Source organism: Bombyx mandarina, chromosome 20 (assembly GCF_030267445.1).
Source record: "Bombyx mandarina strain Sakado chromosome 20, ASM3026744v2".
NCBI classification, from domain to species: domain Eukaryota; kingdom Metazoa; phylum Arthropoda; class Insecta; order Lepidoptera; family Bombycidae; genus Bombyx; species Bombyx mandarina.
Genome location: NC_143226.1, coordinates 1,359,291 through 1,381,944, shown reverse-complemented (window position 1 = coordinate 1,381,944; position 22,654 = coordinate 1,359,291). Strand labels below are relative to the sequence as shown.

At 40.4% G+C, this 22,654-nt stretch overlaps 1 protein-coding gene across 7 annotated transcripts in view; it reads left to right on the top strand.

Annotated features, from left to right (window-relative positions):
• Fak (protein tyrosine kinase 2 Fak) overlaps positions 1-22,654 on the top strand; it is a 221,380-nt gene that overhangs the window by 172,001 nt on the left and 26,725 nt on the right. For all 7 annotated transcript variants that reach the window (XM_089736128.1, XM_089736126.1, XM_089736127.1 and 4 more), the window contains 3 exons: positions 13,064-13,173; positions 20,357-20,538; positions 21,722-21,877. In XM_089736128.1, coding sequence (XP_089592254.1) covers positions 13,116-13,173; positions 20,357-20,538; positions 21,722-21,877 — 396 coding nt within the window. In that variant the 5' untranslated portion in view covers positions 13,064-13,115. The remainder of the gene's footprint in view (positions 1-13,063; positions 13,174-20,356; positions 20,539-21,721; positions 21,878-22,654) is intronic.

Below are 22,654 nucleotides of genomic sequence, written 5' to 3'. Positions count from 1 at the left end.
TATGTCACTCGCGAATAGTGTAGCTTCCAAACAGTGAAAGAATTTTTCAAATCGGTTTAGTAGTTTCGGAGCCTATTCAATACAAACAAACAAACAAATCTTTCCTCTTTATAATATTAGTATAGACAAGAATTTTGTTTTAAGATTTTAAAAAAAACTGCATAGGCCGTGAGGTCATCTCCCATTTGAGCTAATAAAAAAAACACATTACTCTCATTAATATTGCTAATAATTGCCTATTTCGCTTCAGTGCCACCGGACTATACATGAGTGGTACTAAAGTGGTATCCATTATAGTATAGGTACACTTTTCCCTATTTTATAACATATTGTTCTGTATTTTCTTCCGTTTTTGTATATCATTAAATTAAATTATTGAAGGGATTTTTAGCACATTGTGTTTTGAAATCAACGAAATCGTAATGATACTAAAAAGAGACGAACATACTTATTTATAATACTGATAATTGTTATTATTTTCTACTGCATATAAATGAAACGCATGTTTTGATTAATATTGAATGGCATATTGAATGGAAAGATAGATGATGAAAAATACGAAATGTATTTTTTTAAACCATTATTATTCGTTCGTACAGACCCAGTTGTAACAAAACTGACTTATGGTTGAGATTACTCCTGAACGGAGGATTGGAGGAGTAAAAATGTTAAGAAAACCACTGGTACCCAAAAATATACATTTAGGGATAGGACAAAAAGTAAACTAACAATATTAATATATTTTTGTAAAGTTATATTCGTGGTTCGAGCCAAGATTTTTAGAGCCAAATTAGTATTTATGAAAGAACTAAAGTCATGTTATAAAAATAAAATAAATAAAAATATATTTTCGCATTTATATTGGGAGATTAAAAAAATGTGCACGGTATATCTTAATTCTAAATTAAAAAAATCGTTTCTCTGAATGAAAAAGGTACATTAGTTATATTATAATTTACCCAAAAAAAACCAAAAAATTCGGTTCCAATACAATTTCATATTGATGATAATTGAAATATTTTAGTATTCTTTGTGCTGGTTTGAAGTTCGCACGGATTGGCAGTACTATCTTTGCGATTCCTGCTACGAAGCAACCTTGCATTCCTGTTTGATAAAAAATATATGATATAACCGTTATTTTAGGGGACTGATTTTAAATCATTTCATATTTTGACAACGCAACTCTGTGTTGTGTAATTTTGTCACCGCACCCACATAACCCGAAGTAATGATTTATGCTCCTTTCAATGAATATATTTAAGTAGTTCTCTACCCTGAAGCATTATTTAATTGGTACTTTGAGTAATCGGAGTAGTGAATATGACGTATGAGTTAGCTACACCAAATAATATACTGGACTGTGATTATAAGTTTTATTTTCAATTATACTATTCGGCGCAATTTGACTGATGATCGAATATGAATGAATTTTGAAAATTATCGTCGAGGAGCAGATCCGTGGTCCTGTTTGAGCCATTAAGTAAAACTAGAGGTCCCGCAGTAGTCGAAATTCGACTATAATTAATTGGAATTGTAAGTTTGTACACTATTACTTATGATGGTATTTTATACTTCTATAATCACAAATTTCGCCGAGGCTACACTATAAAAAAATATTAATAAAGACAAACAATATTTAATCTATTCTCAATTTGACCACAGATGTCAAGAACAAAATTTTGACAATAAATAGTATGCATGCGTGTGTGCGTCAAATAAATGGTATGTAGTGTGTTTAATGTTTTCTTTATTGATTTAATGTATCTTTTATGCATTATTTAAAAAAAATATTAGTATTGTGCACTTCTTCTCGATATTCTCTATAAGTGTGGAAAATTTCATACTCCTCTGTCCGCGCAATTTTCGTAAAAAGGGATACAAAGTTTTTGCTTCACGTATTAATTAATATATATAGATAATTGTGATTTCGATTTAGCGTAGAAAAGTGGATAGGGGAATTCGCGTTTTATATAACAAGAAGTTAGGTCGTGAATATATTTGGCCATATTAAAACGGTCATCCTCTTTGCTTGGCTCGGTTACAGGTGTAGCTCAACAGTATAAATTACATAGCGTAACGCCAAGAGACTGGTGGTAGGACCTCTTGTGAGTCCGCGCGGGTAGGTACCACCACCCTGCCTATTTCTGCCGTGAAGCAGTAATGCGTTTCAGTTTGAAGGGTGGGGCAGCCGTTGTAACTATACTGAGATCTTAGAACTTATATCTCGAGGTGGGTAGCGCATTTACGTTGTAGATGTCTATGGGCTCCAGTAACCACTTAACACTAGGTGGGCTGTAAGCTCGTCCACCCGTCTAAGCAATAAAAAAAAAGAGAATACTTGAGCAGAATAGCTACAAGTACTTGGTGCAAACAAAACCTATACCATTGTATCAAATCTAAACAGAGACCCCCTGACAAACCCCAATCAAATAATATATACACGTATATGTAGGTGTAGGGAGACTGGCTGACAGAATCCATTGCATTGTGCATTTGCATGCGCAGGACGCCAATCGATGCCTGCGTGGCGTGGGGGCGACACCCCGTGGGGTGCGACCCCTTTCGCTGACCAGCCTTTGATTATAACTAGCCGGTGTCCAGGTATGAGGAAGTGACTCGACAGTTAACGATCGAACGTGTTATTATTTACGAACGAATTTTTAATACCAACAAATCTATCTATCTATCTATATATATAAAAATGAATTGCTGTTCGTTAGTCTCACTAAAACTCGAGAACGGCTGGACCAATTTGGCTAATTTTGGCCTTGAATTATCTGTTGAAGTCCAGAGAAGGTTTAAAAGGTAAATAAATATGAAAATGCGCTCGGAATTAAATAAAAATAACAATTTTATTTTTCCTTTGATGTGTCCCCCGTCGGACGGATTCCTTTTGTTTGTTTTAATTTTATTTTATACAAAAGCTTAGTTCTTTTATTTATTGATTGAGGCACTACGAAGTGTGCCGGGTCAACTAGTTAATTTATTTATTGTTAAAACTAACAAAACCAATAATACATTGATCGGAACTGATAATCATAATACGAGCGGAAAATATTCCCATTACATATTTATTTGTGGCGCATGAAAAGCTCCCTTACACTTGTATGTTCATCCGAAAGTACCTTGATATGAAACTTTCACACAAATTAAGTTTCGACAAACCGGTAACCAGATGTTTCGCCAACTCTCAAACTTCGCCACGCCACGCCATGACCGAGCTCCGATATTAGGGCATTACTTGCCAAACTCGAACCGTTGTTCCCCCTAAATATCTCTCAGACTCTTTATTAGAAATATGATAGCGTCTCTATATAGAGATAATCTGTATAAGTAGAGCTATCTATACTAATATTATAAAGCTGAAGAGTTTGTTTGTTTGAACGCGCTAATCTCAGGAACTACTGGCCCGATTTGAAAAATTCTTTCAGTGTTAGATAGCTCATTTATCGGGAAAGGCTATAATAGGCCATATAACATCACCCTAAGACCAATACAAGCGGAGCACCAATAAAGAATGTTTCAAAATAGGGGTTTAAATAGCTCCTTAACATTCTATAATTCAAAAATATTTTCACTTTCTACGTAAATGAAGTGGCGGTAAAATTTAGCGTTATGCCAACTATTCCACACGGACGGAGTCGCGGGCAAAAGCTAGCGTTATAATATCGGTGTACATGACGAAATTATTTTCCATTATTTTGAAATATTTTTACTAACGATGAAGATTTGCGTTTTATTTATACGCTTAATAAATTTGTTTGAATGTTAATTTTAATGTTTCACGTTACGATCTTCGAAAAATAATTTTAACTAGAGGCCCCGCAGTAGTCGAAATTCGACTATAATTAATTGGAATTGTAAGTTTGTACACTATTATGAATGTATTTTCAACGCCAAGACTATGAAGGATTTAATAGAAGTTAAGTGGACATTGGTGAATGATCCAGATGATAAGAAGTCTTTAATAGCCAAAGAAAACCGGTACATGTGTCCAGTGACACATGATATATTAAGTAATGCTGTGCCCTGCGCTGTTATCAGAACTTCAGGACATGTTGTGACAATGGAATGTGTTGAGAAAATCATAAAAAAAGATTGGTTGCATCCATTAACCGGTGAGAAACTTAAAGACACTCTCACTACGTCATTATAAATATACTACAGACTACACTATAGAAAAATATTAATAAAGACAAACAATATTTAATCTATTCTCAATTTGACCACAGACGTCAAGAACAAAAGTTTGACAATAAATAGTGTGTGTGTCAAATACATGGTATGTAGTGTGTGTAATGTTTTCTTTATTGATTTAATGTATCTTTTATGCATTATTTAAAAAAAAAATTAGCATTGTGCACTTCTTCTCTATATTCTCTATAAGTGTGGAAAATTTCATACTCCTCCGTCCGCGCAATTTTCGTAAAAAGGGATACAAAGTTTTTGCTTCACGTATTAATATATTAATTAAGTCTATGGACACGCGAAAATCGAGGGAATACGTATTTAATTTGTTTATAGTTTCACCCATTTCTGATTGGCTGGTAAAAATGTGTGTATTTCTTGTGACAAAGCAATAGATACTACCCTGCCACGCACGTGTGATGTTGATTTCCGAAGTATGATAATGGATTTTTTTTCATGATTGCATATATTTGTGCACTAGCGACCCGCCATCGCTTCGCTTCGGAACCATTAAAACAAACATGAAAAAAAAAAAAAAAAAAAAAAGTAGCCTCTGTTCATCAGGGACAATGTCGGCTTCTAATGGAAAAAGAATTTTTCAAATCGGTCCAGTAGTTTCGGAGCCTATTCGAAACAAACAAACAAGTTTTGGGGGTTGGTGCTTCCCGCTTCCGTAGGTTTAACCCGCGATTCCCTACAAGTGACCCCTGGGTGGTGCAAAACGGGAGCCGAATACATAATCGGTGGTAGGACTTGTCCGACTGGCTGGCGACCACCCTCCAACTAGAGTCCGCCGCCAAATAGCCTAGCTGTGTTCCGGCGTGTAGGTTGGAGAGCCAGTTCTATTCCTTCCCTTTCCCCTTCCTTGCTGGGGGTGAGTCTTGGTGACGCCTGGAACATGCGGAGCAGACGTGCGTGCGAGCTCACGGGGCGTGATTGTTTGACGGGGGTATAGGGAGACCTAGTGAAACGGTATCCGCTGCCGCCCGCCGGTCAGTAGGGGACCTGAACCCGGGTGTCTCTACTAAACTCCGCCCCGGGAAGCTGTCCCGCCAACCGGTGTAAAATCCTGTCGTGCGGTCGTCGTGCCGGAGTCGGAGACCGGAGTGGATCCCGGCGATCGTACGCAGGGTGGACTGGGGGCCCTTCCATGCCCTGCGTCAGTCTCTCACGCAACCCGTGGTCGAGCACGTACTATGTTCCGCGCTTCATTCAGGTGTTGCCTCGATCTCACCTTCAACATCCTACCTCTCGCAATCCTACTCTCCAGAAATATAATTTATGAAGTCGAAAAAAAAGAAAAGGGTTTTACAGGCGGTTCCCCATTCCACATTTAATGTGGATTTCAGCAATGTCAGGGGCCTACATAGCAACCTTGACGCCGTACACCACCACCTTGAGACGGCGCAGCCTGCCCTGCTTTTTTTAACGGAGACGCAGATATCTGCTCCGGACGATACCTCATACCTTGAATACCCCGGCTACGTATTGGAGCACAACTTCCTACGTAAAGCCGGGGTGTGCGTATTCGTCCGGGCGGATGTCTGTTGTCGCCGTCTTCGGGGCCTCGAACAACGGGACCTGTCCCTATTGTGGCTGCGCGTGGATCACGGGGGCTGTATCCGAATCTACGCGTGCCTGTACAGGTCCCACAGCAGTGATGCAGGTTCAGCTCTGTTTGAGCATGTGCAAGAGGGGACTAACCGCGTGCTTGAGCAGTACCCATCTGCGGAGGTAGTGGTTCTTGGAGACTTTAACGCTCACCACCAAGAGTGGTTGGGGTCCAGAACCACTGGCCTCCCGGGTCGGACTGCCTACGATTTCGCCTTGGCCTACGGCTTCTCCCAGCTGGTGACACAGCCCACCCGTGTCCCAGATATCGAGGGGCACGAGCCTTCTTTGTTGGACCTTCTGCTGACCACAGATCCGGCCGGATACAGTGTGGTGGTCGACGCTCCGCTAGGATCGTCTGATCACTGCCTTATTCGTGCTGCCGTACCACTCTCTCGTCCCGGTCGTCGAAGGACGACCGGGTATCGTAGAGTTTGGCGGTATATGTCAGCAGATTGGGATGGATTGCGTGAATTTTACGCATCCTACCCATGGGGGCGGTTCTGCTTTTCCTCTGCTGATCCTGACGTCTGTGCGGACCGTCTTAAAGACGTGGTGCTCCGGGGGATGGAATTGTTTGTTCCCTCCTCTGAAGTGCCCGTTGGGGGTCGCAGCAAACCCTGGTATAACAATGCCAGTAGGGATGCTGCACACCTCAAGCGGTCCGCATACGTGGCATGGGATAATGCCAGGAGACGTCGGGATCCTAACATCTCAGGGGAAAGGCGGAAATATAACGCCGCTTCCAGGTCCTACAAGAAGGTAATTGCCAAGGCGAAGTCGGAGCACGTTGCTAGAGTTGGCGAGCGATTAAAGAGCTATCCCTCCGGGAGCCGTGCTTTTTGGTCGCTCGCCAAAGCTGCAGAAGGAAACTTTTGCAGGTCTAGTCTCCCACCACTGCGCAAGTCCGATGACACTCTGGCCCACAGCGCGAAAGAAAAGGCTGACCTTCTGGTCAAACTCTTCGCCTCGAACTCGACTGTGGACGACGGGGGTGCCACTCCACCGAACATCCCCCAGTGTGATAGCTCCCTGCCGGATATCTGCTTCACACAGTGTGCAGTTAGGCGGGAGCTCCGACTCCTGGACGTCCATAAGTCGAGTGGGCCAGACGGCATCCCCGCAGTGGTTCTGAAAACGTGCGCCCCTGAGCTGACACCTGCGCTAACGCGTTTGTATCGCCTCTCTTATTGCGCTAACAGGGTTCCGTCTTCATGGAAGACCGCCCACGTCCACCCTATCCCCAAGAAGGGTGACCGGTCGGACCCGTCGAGCTATAGGCCTATCGCGATAACTTCCTTGCTTTCCAAGGTGATGGAGCGAATAATAAATACACAACTCCTGAAGTATCTTGAGGATCGCCAGCTGATCAGTGACCGACAGTACGGTTTCCGTCACGGTCGCTCAGCTGGCGATCTTCTTGTATACCTTACTCACAGGTGGGCTGAAGCCTTGGAGAGCAAGGGCGAGGCTCTTGCTGTGAGCCTTGATATCGCGAAGGCCTTCGACAGGGTCTGGCATAGGGCACTTCTATCGAAGCTACCATCTTACGGAATCCCGAGGGTCTCTGCAAGTGGATCGCTAGCTTTTTGGATGGGCGGAGCATCACGGTCGTTGTAGACGGTGACTGTTCTGATACCATGACCATTAACGCTGGCGTTCCACAAGGTTCGGTGCTCTCCCCCACGCTTTTCATCCTGTATATCAATGACATGCTGTCTATTGATGGCATGCATTGCTATGCGGATGACAGCACGGGGGATGCGCGATATATCGGCCATCAGAGTCTCTCTCGGAGCGCGGTGCAAGAGAGACGATCAAAACTTGTGTCTGAAGTGGAGAACTCTCTGGGGCGAGTCTCCGAATGGGGTGAATTGAACTTGGTTCAATTCAACCCGATAAAGACACAAGTTTGCGCGTTCACTGCGAAGAAGGACCCCTTTGTCATGGCGCCGCAATTCCAAGGAGTATCCCTGCAACCTTCCGAGAGTATTGGGATACTTGGGGTCGACATTTCGAGCGATGTCCAGTTTCGGAGTCATTTGGAAGGCAAAGCCAAGTTGGCGTCCAAAATGCTGGGAGTCCTCAATAGAGCGAAGCGGTACTTCACGCCTGGACAAAGGCTTTTGCTTTATAAAGCACAAGTCCGGCCTCGCGTGGAGTACTGCTCCCATCTCTGGGCCGGGGCTCCCAAATACCAGCTTCTTCCATTTGACTCCATACAGAGGAGGGCCGTTCGGATTGTCGATAATCCCATTCTCACGGATCGTTTGGAGCCTCTGGGTCTGCGGAGGGACTTCGGTTCCCTCTGTATTTTGTACCGTATGTTCCATGGGGAGTGCTCTGAGGAGTTGTTCGAGATGATACCGGCATCTCGTTTTTACCATCGCACCGCCCGCCACCGGAGTAGAGTTCATCCATACTACCTGGAGCCACTGCGGTCATCCACAGTGCGTTTCCAGAGATCTTTTTTGCCACGTACCATCCGGCTATGGAATGAGCTCCCCTCCACGGTGTTTCCTGAGCGCTATAACATGTCCTTCTTCAAACGAGGCTTGTGGAGAGTATTAAGCGGTAGGCAGCGGCCTGGCTCTGCCCCTGGCATTGCTGAAGTCCATGGGCGACGGTAACCACTCACCATCAGGTGGGCCGTATGCTCGTCTGCCTGCCTACAAGGGCAATAAAAAAAAAAAAAAAAAAACGAACAAATCTTTCCTCTTTATAATATTAGTATAGATTAGCATTGCTGTGCAGGGCTTAGCTTATTACTTGTATAATGTAATGAAGTATGCAAAGTATGCAAAAAGCATTACACAAATATCTGAGTGTTCTGTATCTAACTGCCTCATGTAAAAACAAGTATTAGATACATATACATATTTTATAATCTATCGCAGTTTTTAATACATTTTTTTATTTTTTATTGCTTAGATGTGTGGACGAGCTCACAGCCCACCTGGTGTTAAGTGGTTACTGGAGCCCATAGACATCTACAGCGTAAATGCGCCACACACCTTCATAACATTACTTGAATAACATTAAGTATTAAAATTACGAGTCATTTATTTTAACTATGTTAAATTCTGTTAGCTATATTTAAGCAAAATATTCAAATTTAAATAACTTTTACATAATAATACACACTATCGTAATTGACAATAAATGGAAGAACTTTTATTATTTACTTGTAATATTTTATCAAATAAATAACTCTTAATCTTATTAATCGAGATGAATTTATGTATACCCTATTTGCGTTTTGTATATAAAAAACAATTGTAATTAAACCCACATTTGAAATCACTTGAGTTTTAGATACGATACGTAAAAAAAGAGGAGTAGCTCGATTCAGGACATGTGTATTTTTTTCTCAACCGTGGCACCTGCTGAAGTCGTTCGATGGATGATTGATCGTCCGTCAACGTCATTACTTATTCAAAATATTTGGGATTCAGAACCACGGGCTCGGAATTGTATTTTTGGAACAATGAGTTATCTGGATATAGCTAGCCGTGAGTTCATTACCACAATCAACAGATTGCGATTTGGCCTCACTGTACTCGCACGCTTCGCAAGACTCAATATAATAAAGAGCCATATTTGCGATTTCTGTAAAGCGGAGATCGCCGACATATTTACTTCAAGTGTCGAAACCAAATGTTTATCTTACATAGAATAGTATTGGCAAATGTAATAATAGAGGCTAGTGATACCTTAAACCGCCATTTTGTGATTTACTCAAAAATACAAGGCGTTCAGTATTGCATTTTATATAAATACGTTCAAAATAACCTGAAGACGATTTAAAAGCGTAAAAAAAAACATATCAATGCCCGAATATAAGACTTCACTCAAAGGACTCATTACCAGGCCATAAAATATTAAAAAAAAAAAACAAAAAAATTAATTGTCGTCCCTGTCAAACTAAAATCTGCTATGAGTACTATGAGTAAAACCATGTTCGTATAAAATTTTATATGAAGGTGAATTTTTAAGAACTATATCAAATCAAATGAAAGCTATATTCGCTATAGATAAATATTAAAGCTATAGATAGATAACAGTTTTTTATAGGGTAGATAGGGCTGTGAACTATACGAAAAGGTCAAAAAGTATTATAAAAATCTCAAAAAGTGCACATATCAGATTTTGGTTTTTGGCAGGTTTGACAACGACGTTATGTTTTTGTTGAGAGCCACTGACTACGTTGAACAAAGTCGAAACGAGGCTAAAACAAAACAACAATAGATCCAATTCAAAAGATGGAGAAGGATTGCGGAAATTCGAATTTAAAAAGATTACGGCTATTAAAACAAAGAAGAAGTAACTTCTTTGCAATATTTTCCAGAACTTTCCACTATCCAACAGCACGTGTTACATACATATATATCTGTGTGAACAACGAACAAGTGACCGGAAAACATTTCCGCAAATATGGTGTATTCCACTTTCACGTAATAGAATTATTACTATGGGACATTTAAGTGCCTTTTTAGAAGGAAATGCTTGTTAGAAAAAGGTTTTTTTGAAGAAAAAATGTCGAGAAAAATATAGCGTTGGTGCACGTCACATATTACGTGTTTTATATCTTACTAGTGACCAGCCCTCGCTTCGCTTCGGAAACTGTAATTTATTATTGATTTCTCCACTATTTAATGGATGTTATTATACATATAAACCTTCTGCTTCAATCACTCTATCTATTTAAAAAAGTCGCATCAAAATCTGTTGCGATGCTTTAAAGATTTAAGCATACATAGGGACAGACAGATATAGGGACAGAGAAAGCGACTTTGTTTTATACTATGTAGTGATTTCAACAAAAAGTTGTGTAACACTATACCAAACATAAATGATTGCAAAAAAAAAAAAAAACTTTAGTTCCAAAGATACAAGTCTAAAATTTCGTGAAATCATGACGAGAATGAGAATTTTAAATTATTATTTTAATTATTTATTGTTAGCTAGCGCGCTTAGTTTAATTACTACAACTAATTATATTTTCATAAATAAGAAATTGTTCTTTTCCAAACATGACAAAATTAAGATATATACATGCATGTCTTAAAAAATTACCACACTTCTTCATTTGTCATCCTGAAACTATTTTTAATTGTAATAAACTAAAGAAAATTTTTAATTAATAAAATAATTAAAAAAAATGCACGTGTAATCTATGACTCACATAGATAACATAACTACACAATTTTATTATTTCGTATGAACATATTTATGAATTGTCATTCTCCACAACCGGTGTGTCTGTATGTACTTAAATATTATTTATATCCCTTACGCCTTTTCACGTTACCAATTAAAATTAATTAGAGGTGATAATAATAATTATGTTACGACTTCAAAAATTATATTATAATTTACGAATACATTAGAAGTATTTTCTGTTTATTGTCGTACATTATTTTATACGCAGCTGTAAATAGTATGAGGAAAACCTTCCGAAAAACAATACAAGTTCGAATTTACGTAACAAATATGTATAAGGTTAGGTTAATAAGGAGATGAGGACAGTGTACATCTTAGAAATATCGATATTTCTCTCGAACACAAGAATTATAATGTAGGTGATTGATTTTAATATTAATCTTCACCGTACCTTCATAATGATTGTTTTTAATATTATTCTTCACCGGCAGATTTAAAAAATGGCTTAAACCAAAACTGTTTAATATAGGCGAACGAATATAAACGTATCTAAACTAGAATTGTCACACTTATATTTAGTATGTGTGTATGTATGTGTATATGTATTTCACTGGAATGGTACACGCGCGTAGTTCGTTTCCAAATGATTCTTGTCCACCTGATGGTTGTCTGGAAGAGATCGCTCTTAGCGATAAGACCTCCAGTTGTACTTTTTGTGTTTAATGTATCCACTGTTTATTTGTCTTTTGGTGTACAATAAAGAATACTCTCTCTCTTTCTCTCTCTCTCTCTCTCTCTCTCTTTCTCTCTCTCTCTCTCTTTCTCTCTCTCTCTCTTTCTCTCTCTCTCTCTCTCTCTCTCTCTCTCTCTTTCTCTCTCTTTCTCTCTACTACAACAATTAACGAAACCTTTAATATGCAAAATAAACATTTCTAATTTTATATAAAAACAATAATAAATATACAGAATCATTGTTATTGGCAGACTCACAACCCATCTCTGGTTAAAGAGCGCCGGCTCATCTCTAATTGGTCCAACATTTATGGTTAAAGGTCGCTGGCCCATCTTTATTTAGTGCAAAATTTTGACCACATGTGACAAGAGCAGGCACTTGAGTCGTCGTGGCCTAAGGGATAAGACGTCCGGTGCATTCGTATCGAGCGATGCAACGGTGTTCGAATCCCGCAGGCCGGTGGGTACCAATTTTTCTAACGAAATACGTACTTGACAAATGTTCACGATTGACTTCCGCAAAAATTATAATTTGCGTAATTACTGCTGGTAGAACCTCTTGTGTCCGCACCGGTAGGTAACACCACTCCGCCTATTTCGGTCGTGAAGCAGTAATGCATTTCGGTTTGAAGCGTGGGGCAGCCGTTGTAACTATATTGAGACCTTAGAACTTATATCTCAAGGTGGTTGGCGCATTTACGTTGTAGATGTCTATGGCTCTAGTAACCACTTAACATCAGGTGGGCTGTGAGCTCGTCCACCCATCTAAGCAATAAAAAATAAAATAAAAAGGCACATAGCAAGTATAGGTATAACAAACTCACACTGCACCCTACATTTTGGTCCTTCGAGCCGGATCCTAAACCTAGAAACATATTTTTTTTGCGTATCAAATAAGTTTGCCTTTCAAGCGTCGATATATACTGTTGCTCACCAAATTACCTTCTTGCATCTGGAGCAACCTCCGGTCCTCTTCGCTCTGGTGCTGCTGCCGCGCCAGCTCCGCCAGCAGCCGCCGCTCCACCGCCTGCTCCGTGTCGAACTCCGGACTCTGCGCAGGCGAACACACAAGTCAGATTACTGGTGCCGTGAAGCAGTAACGCGTTTCGGTTTGAAGCGTGGGGCAGCCGTTGTAACTATATTGAGACCTTAGAACTTATATCTCAAGGTGGTTGGCGCATTTACGTTGTAGATGTCTATGGGCTCCAGTAACCACTTAACATCAGGTGGGCTGTGAGCTCGTCCACCCATCTAAGCAATAAAAAAATAAAATAAAAAAGGCACATAGCAAGTATAGGTAAACTAACATTTCCCATACATTATATGTTACGTAATATAAATTAAACTAGAACATATTGTATTGTTGCAGCCATGAGCCGGAAGGTGGCGGGCGGTGCGGAGACGGCGCGTTAGCCAGAGCAATGCAGCCCGCTCCGACGGGCGGCTCGCCCAAGCGACATGCACCCATTCAGACGCACGGTAAGATAACAGCTTCGCTTCCGATTTACTCTATTTAATAATACGCTTTTATTAGCTTCAGACGTGTGTATGTAACGGGATCTTTGAACATATGATATTGACCCCCTTCAAAACGTCGGATTAACTCGAAATTTGGTATACTTATTAAGGAACGATGAAATTCGATATTTAAAAAAAAAATTGAAAACAAAAATATTGAAAAAATTGAAATTCAACTAAAAAATGGAAAATAAATAATAGGTAGTTTAAAAAAAACTAACAATATAGGCTTTTATAGAAAATCCAACTAAAAAAGCATGGAGTGCATGGTATCAGTAGTTATAAATATTTTTTGAACAGATATGAGTAGAAGAGTTTATTTTAATAATATCCTGAAAAGCATCCCACGCTTTTTACAATAAAATCATTTTTTCTTACACTATTTCTAATTCAAATTTATTAAAATAAATTTTCTATTTTTTAGTTGGATTTTCTAAAAAAGCGTTTTTTCTTATTTTTTTTAAACTCGTATTTATGTGTAATAATATTTCACTCAAATTCCAATAAAGTTAAGATTTAATTAATTTATAATAAATTAAATTAAAATAAAATTAAGATTAAATAAATTAAAATAAAATTAAGAAGAAGCGAAGCCATCTAGTGGCCGACGCCCGTAAACATTTTTGTTGACTGCTTGAGTTGCTTATTTATAACTCATTTATGTGTATTATCTATGGCCCCGACAACAATTGTAACAACAAATACAAATTAAAAACACGTGTGGCACTCGGGGACTGCCGCGGTAAAGCTATTACATAGCATTTTTTATCGACTTATGCATTATAATTAGATAATAATAATTTAATATTAAAACAATAATAAAATAAGACCACGCTATATTTATAAACATTAACAAAAGCAAAACATTAACTGTCCTCTTCACACTCATAAGCTAGACCGCGCGAGAGAGAGATGGACAGAGTTTTCATGATGCGCATGCAGTGCAACGTTATGCCGCGCGCTTATTCACAAACACTACACCAGCGCAACGTGTGAATGTGTTGAACGCGAGCCCCGTCATGACCTATGCAAGTGTAGTGTTCGCTCACGCGGCCCGCATACACTTGAAATCATTCCAAATTATTCAATCCCGTTTTTGCAGGATAGCCGTCGGAGCCCCGTGGTTCGTCAGGAACGTCGACCTCCATGACGACCTGGACTTAGAGTCCATCAGTAAGTATCTGCAGTCGGCGTCCATGCGCCACTTCGATAAAGCGGCACGACACGAGAACCCTCTCATCGTGGCCGCCGGTAACTACATTCCCGATCCTGCGGACAGAATGGAAAGCAGTCGACGTCGCCCAAAACACGTCATCTCGGATCCGCCCGATCCACTAACGGTGCTTCTAGGTACTTCAAGCACCGGTCACCGTTCTCGTCGAACCCGTCGCTTGCGACGAAGGGCTCGACGAGTAAATTAACTCTCAGACACAGCCCACTGAGTTTCTCGCCGGATCTTCTCAGTGGGTCGCGTTTCCGATCCGGTGGTAGATTCTGCGAAGCACGACTCTTGCTTAGGGTTCGTGTTAGCAACATCGTCAGGTTTGAGCCCCGTGAGCTCACCTACTAAAGTTAGGGTTACGCTGACATAGCCTCTCAAGGCTCTCAGCTTAGGTAGGAAAAAAAAAAAAAAAAAAAAAAAAAAGAACGCGAGCTACATAGTAGGCGTAGTGGGGGTGTCAGGTTATTTTCTTTACGGAATTTCTGGATTCGGTCTCCACGCTCAAGGCCCGCGACAGAAGCTATGCAATAGCTTAAAAAACATGCTTAACTCCTTCTTTGATTCCCACCTAAAAACATTTTAATCGAAAATTAATTTTTATAAATTTATTTTGTTAAAAAACCAGAACGAAAGTTAATTGGGCGAGTTAAATTGTAATTTAGTTGCACGTGTGTAGAGCTCTTTGCTTAAGTCACGTCTCGTTCTACACGTGTAAGCTAGCCTCCTCGGTCGTGTTATGTGACGATAAAATATCGCGCGCCATATTTCTGGTGAGACGTTTAAGTTCGTTCGTTTTAATGAGCTGAACAATATATAACTCTTATGTTATAAAATCATATGTTTATGACTCTGACGTCATCGGACTCGTTTTTTTTTTTTTCTTCTATCTTTCCATCCGCGTCAATTAGTTGTCTACTTTTGTTGCGGCTATAGCAGCAGTTGTTTCATTACAATTGATTTTATCCTCATGCCTCGTGGCTTGCACCGGTCCCCGATGGACGCTTATGGAAACTAACACTTAAAGTGAAAGCTTAGATTGAAGCGCTAATGTTTGAATTATGATTCAGTTACTGCATTCGTAAGATCGCAGGTCTCAGCTCTTGGAACTATGCAATATCTATAGGTATGTACCGAGGAAGCTTTGAATGTAGACGTGTTTTGTGAATTGTGAAATAATGATGAATCAACTTGGGCGCTGATGAAATTGGGTCATAAGACGTGTTCAAGATTGACTTCCACAATTAAGGAATATCATTTTGCAATAAAAATCAAACTAAATAATCATAATTGCGTAATTAGACGCAGTAACGCGTGTCATTTCGCTTGAGACAACTCATACTGTAGTATCATACTGTAAAATTATCATCGTAGAGTACATCCAGACTACTTTTAATCACCGCGTTCATCCCGTTTCCAGAGATTTTTTTACGTACCATCCGGCTTTGAAATGAGCTCTCCTCTACGGTATTTCCTGATGGCTATAACAGATCCTTCTTCAAACGAAGCTTGACTCTGCCCCTGGCATTGCTGATCTGACAACGAGGCCAATAAAAAAAAGTTAAGCCCAAAGTGGGTGGCCACATTCTGATGGGCTCTGATATCTACTTAACTCCGGTTGTGCCGTGAGCACATTGACCCATCTACACAAGAAATAAAAACTTCAACGTATATAAATGAAAAAAATATTGTATGCACAAACCCATTCGCAGTATCAGTTGGTCCCTAGGCGGGTCATAAAAATGATGTAGAGGCTTCGTTAATTTTAGCTGAATGACAGGAAGCGGAGATGTTATAGTATTTTTTTTACTTTCTATCCATACATATAAATAAAAGTGGAGTGTCTGTTTGTAATATTGAAATAACCGCTTTTTACTACATGCATATGAATATATACGGTACATACACCAAAATAACATTTTTTACAATTTTTGTCTGTCTGTCTGTTTGTTCCGGCTAATCTCTGGAACGGCTGGACCGATTTTGACGGAACTATCACTGATAGGTAGCTGATGATATAAAGAGTAACTTAGGTTCCTTTTTTTAGACTAGCTTCGCCTCGCGGCGTCACCCGCGGTACGACAATAACCGCGGGTTACATCGCGGGACTCGGCTATCAATAATAAAATTTAATGTTTCCGAAGCGAAGCGAGGGCGGGTCGTCCTTAAGTCATTAATATTATTTACCCAAAATTTGTAGGAATTGAGTGGAAATCAAAACTCGGCTAATAGTAATCTTTTAAAATTATTAGAAAATAAAACTCAAAAAAACATAGATAAAGTTTCGAATAACAAATTATCTCTCCGGTTAGTAAATCGGTTCATCCCTGGATAGCTGACGTCATCTAGGTTTCTCATTCAATAGGCTTTAATAAGGCCACCGGGATATCGAACCACAGAGTACCTACATTCGGTCAAGTCAACAGTAATTAAACTGTAAATCAGATTCTACATAATTATTTTAATACAATCGATAAAACTATAAGAAAGAAAATTTTAATTGACAATTTAAAGACCTGAGCTTGAAATTACAGATAAATAAAAAAAAATGTATTAAATGTCAAACATTCTCAAATACATACGGAAACTACATTTTACGTTTTAATCAAAAACTAGAGGTCCCACAGTAGTCGAAATTCGACTAAAATTATTGAACATTAGTTTTTAATTGAACTTCAATTAAGTTTACTACTCTATTAAAATAGCTGAAGAGGTTTTTTCTGCTATGATATTTTTGAAAATTTTACTTTAAATAGAGAGCTATTTATAATCTATATATTAATACGTGAAGCAAAAACTTTGTATCCCTTTTTACGAAAATTGCGTGGACGGAGGAGTATGAAATTTTCCACACTTATAGAGAATATAGAGAAGAAGTGCACAATGCTAATTTTTTTTTTAAATAATGCATAAAAGATACATTAAATCAATAAAGAAAACATTACACACACTACATACCATGAATTTGACGCACACACGCATGCATACTATTTATTGTCAAACTTTTGTTCTTGACGTCTGTTGTCAAATTGAGAATAGATTAAATATTGTTTGTCTTTGTTAATATTTTTTATAGTGTAGTATTGGCGAAATTTGTGATTATTGAAGTATAAAATACAATCATAATAGTGTACAAACTTACAATTCCAATTAATTATAGTCGAATTTCGACTACAGCGGGACCTCTAGTTACTTATAAATTTAATAAATTTATAAATAATTATAAATAGCTCTCTATTTCTAATTTATTAAAATTATTTATATTCATAAATTATATATATTTATTTATTTATAAAGTTGCAAAAATGTCGATTAAAGCAAACAGCCTTTCACCGATCTAAATAAATCAGCAATTTAGAATTTACCATTAAGTATCTTATCTGTTGTTAGCACTATCATGCTGTTGTATCGCTGTTGTATTGTTTTTAGGCTGTGTACTTTGAAATGTTTTTTTGTGTACCGACTGAAGTTTGTTTACACTACCGTCGGGCTCGTGACTAACGAGAGCCTTTTGAAGTTCATTCAGCCAGCTCAACTGTAACGATTGCTCCTCTAGGGCCCATTGGAAAACCTTTCCTTTTGTGTTCTTGGTCGTTTTGAAAAGTGTTTGGGTTCCACTTTTTCTATTCATAGCCCATATCATAAATGGCTGTCAATAACTATCTGATTGCTTTCAACCCTTGAATTTTTTGCGTAATCTGTAAGGATTCATCTACATCAAACATTTTTGACTTTTTGGCGGTAACGCGAGGAGTGATGTTGTGTGATTTGTATTATTTTGTCTATTTAGTCTTTCTTCAGATTTAAAAGTGTAATAACGGTGGTTTCTTAACTGTTTATTATAATATCTGTGAAAGTGCACAAATGTGGGAAAGTGAAACAAAGCCGCTGGAAGTAATTTCTCGGGATCTCTCTCCAAAAAGTCCACTGAAAAAATCTCATTTTTTTTTTTTTTTTTTTCCTGCCTATGCTGATAGCCTTGAGAGGCTATTTCAGCGTACCCTAGCTTGTGTAGGTGAGCTCGCGGGGCTCAAACCGGAGAATTGCTAACACCGCCCTAGCAAGAGCAGTGCTTCGCAGAATCTACCACCGGATCGGAAGCGCGACCCACTGAGAAGATCCGGCGAGAAACTCAGTGGGCTGTGTCTGTGGGTTAATTCGCTCGTCGAGCCCTTCGTCGCAAGCGACGGGTTCGGCGAGGACGGTGACCGGTGCTTGTATTGCCTAAAAGCACCGTTAATGGATCAGGAGGATCCGTGATGACGTGCTTTGGGCGACGTCGACGGTTTACCAAACGGTCTACAGGATCGGGTATGTAGTTTCCGGCGGCCACGACAAGAGGGTTCTCATGTCGTGCCGCCTTCTCAAAGTGGCGCAGCGATGCCGACTGTAGATACTTACTGACGGGGTCGAGCTCCAGGTCATCGTGGAGGTCCACGTTCCTCTGGAACCATGGTGCTCCGACGGCTATCCTGCAGAATCGGGATTGTATAACCTGAAGGGGTTTCAAGTTGGTGCGGGCCGCGTGAGCGAACACTACGCTTGCATACGTCATGACGGGGCGTATGCAAGTTTTGTAGAGGGTTACCTTGTTACGGAGGGACAGTTTGCTTCGTCTACAAAGCATTGGGTAGAGTCGTCCTAGTATAAACGCGGCGCGATCGCGTACCGTTTTTACGTGGGGACGGAATGTCATCCCTCTGTCGAGGGTGACGCCTAGGTATTTGACCTTCGGGGCCCACGGTATGGGCTGGTCAAAGAGAGTGATGGGGCTAACGGCGGAGGTGTTTACGCGCCTAATGGGGAGTGGGGTGCTCGAAGTGGTATTCGGAGGGCGACCCCTTTTGAATAGCACCGCTGTGCTTTTCGTGGGGTTAATGTCTATTCGCCACTTCCGGAACCACTGTCCCATGGTGGTTACTGCGGTCTGGAGTCGCCGATGAAGCAACGACATCTTCCTACACGAGTAGTAGATAGCCGTGTCATCGGCGAAGAGCGCTAGATGGGTCTCCGGAGACCGGGGTATATCGTTGATATACAAACTAAATAGTAACGGGGAGAGTGCGGAGCCTTGCGGGACTCCGGCAGTCAGATGACGGGGACGAGAACGAGTTCCCTCTACTCGATATCGAAACGAACGGTTCGACAAGAAGTCTCGTATGATGAGCACGAGTCTGTCTGGCACTCCCATGTTGTACAGTTTGTAGATCAAACCGTTGTGCCAGACTTTGTCGAACGCCTTCGCTACATCGAAGAAGAGGGCGCCGGTCGGGATTTGTTTACGCCTATTTAGCCCTATTAAGATGTGCTCCGTGAGGCGGTGCACTTGTTGTACGCACGAGTGTTTGGCGCGGAATCCAAACTGCTCGTCTATTAGAATTTTATTCGCGGTAACGAAGTCCCAGAGGCGTTTCCGAAGGAGCCGTTCGTAAATTTTGCCTATCGCTGGGAGGAGACTAATCGGTCGGTAACTAGCGGTTTCATTATTCGGTTTGCCCGGCTTGTGTATACCGATAACGTCCGCTTCTTTCCATACCGCCGGAAAGATGCAGTGCGTCATAGCGGCATTTAAGATGGTAGCCAACATTGTTATCAGTTGGACTGGTAAGAGTTTTAACGCGCGGTTGCGGATGCCGTCGGAGCCGGGTGCCTTCTTAGGTTGAAGGTTTTCTATTACTTCTCTAACAAAAATCTCAGTAAATGACCACCCATTTTATTGAGATTATATTTCATCCCATATCATCTCATTTCATTTCATATTATCATTTTTCATAAAAGATAAGAATATAAATTAAAATAAGACATGACTTAAAGGTCTTAGTTACCAGGGTAATATTTGTGCGATCAAATCGGTTTTTAGTAATACAAAGAATACTTGAATTTTACGTTTGCGCGATTTGAATGGATTTGTTTGTTCCATTAAAGGCGCTGTAGCGGATCAGTCGACCTTGAAGGTGCATCTGCCGAATGGCGGCTTCAATCTGGTACGCGCCTCGCCTGATGAAGACGTGAGGTCGGTGCTGCGACTCGTTGCCTCGAGATTAGCCTCAGGAGAGAGGGTCTACGCGTCCTGTTTTGCTTTACGAGCGAGACTCTCAAACGGGAAGGTAATTATCATATCTTTAAATTAAATTATTCGTTCCAATTTTTGGTCGTATCTTCCCAATTTTATTTGACCCTACCTAAGCTGATAGCTTTGAGAGGCTATTTCAGCGTAACCTTAACTAGTCGGTGAGCTCAGGGGGCTCAAACCGGAGTGATGCTAACACTGACCCTTGTTGTGTATTGAAACGTCAGAGTACCGTTGACAACTATTTATTAATTAATGTCAATATCTCCTCAACATCTTCCCCTTTTACAATATAAGCGTGATACAAGATAAACATAAAATCAGAGGTTAATTATTATTAATTGTATTCTGCTTAGTTCTATTACGAGTAGTAGGCGGATAAATATGAGGTGATGAATGTGATGACAAAGTAATCAACAACCCTAGCAAGAGCAGTGCTTCGTAGAATCTACCACTGGATCGGAAACGCGACCCACTGAGAAGATCCGGCGAAGAACTCAGTGGGCTGTGTCTGTGGGTTATATTGCCATGAAGTGCGATCTAGCCTATAGACACAACCCGCTGAGTTTCTCTCCGGATCTTCTCAGTGGGTCGCGATTCCGATCCGGTGGTAGTTTCAGCTAAGCACTGCTATTAGTGTTGGTAATTCTCTTAGGTTGACCCCGTGATAACTGGCTATTACAGCTACCCACTGTTAGAACCCTAACAGTGGGTAGCTGTAATAGCCAGTTACCAGTTACCAGCCATTAGGTAGGGAAAAAAAAGTAAAATAGCTGAAAATTGTGCAATCCTTATACCCATCGCTATTCTACACACTCAATAAATTTCTTGTTCTGTTCATATGATATCCGACTGTACAAAAGTAAAGTGTATAAAAAGTAAGAGTCTGAGAAATCTAAATAGCGTGCATCTTTAAATGGTTTTATTAAGGAAAATATCCAGCTTGCTCTCTTTAATACTCGCTTGATACCCTGTATCGAGAGAGAGAGAGAGAGAGGAAGAGGGAGAGAGGGAGAGAGAGAGAGAGAGAGGAAGAGGGAGAGAGGGAGAGAGAGAGAGAGAGGTACTCTGACTCTGGCCTGACTGTAGCCTTGGCGTTTCTGGACTTGTTGTAGGGTTTTTTCTTTAGGATTTGTTTTCATTACAATCGGTACACGATTTCAATTATCGAAATAAACAAAATAAAAACTAAACATATTTGTGTACGCAAACCTTTCTAGATCCGATGGATTCATCAGGACACTCCCGTTTCGGAGTTGTTGACGAAGTGGCCGGCCAGCGAGTGGCGGCTCGAGCTACGAGTACGGTACCTGCCCGCGAACCTCAGGGAGCTCTGCGAAGCCGATCGCGTTACCTTCCACTATTATTACGATCAGGTGAGAATAAATAAATAAATAATGATGACAGATCCCTAAATGCCAGATTAAAGAGGTCACAGGATAATGCACTTTTTTTATTTATTTTTTATTGCTTAGATGTGTGCACGAGCTCACAGCCCACCTGGTGTTAAGTGGTTACTGGAGCCCATAGACATCTACAACGTAAATGCGCCACCCACCTTGAGATATAAAGTTCTAAGGTCACAAGTATAGTTATAACGGCTGCCCCACCCTTCAAACCGAAACGCATTACTGCTTCACGGCAGAAATAGGCAGGGTGGTGGTACCTACCCGTGCGGACTCACAAGAGGTCCTACCACCATAGTTTGTTTGGGTATTCGTTATGGAATACCACATATCTCTTAACTGGTGGTAGGACCTCTTGTAAGTCCGCACGGGTAGGTATCACCGCCCTGCCTATTTCTGCCGTGATGTGTTTCGGTTTGAAGGGTGGGGCAACCGTTGTAACTACACTGAGACCTTAGAACTCGTATCTCAAGGTGGGTGGCGGTGTTTACGTTGTAGATGTCTATGGGCTCCGGTAACCACTTAACACCAGGTGAGCTGTGAGCTCGTCCACATATCCATCTTTCCAAAATTGAATTGTCCCCTCCCCTTAATTTCTTTCTAGCTTTACTTGTGACTCATTGTAAACGTCTGAATCGTTAAACATTTTAAAACTATGTATAAGACTTCTAGATTTTATTCATTTGCTATTTGATAGTTCCTTAGGTATATTTGATGTACCTTTTTACTGGTGGTAGGATAAATTGT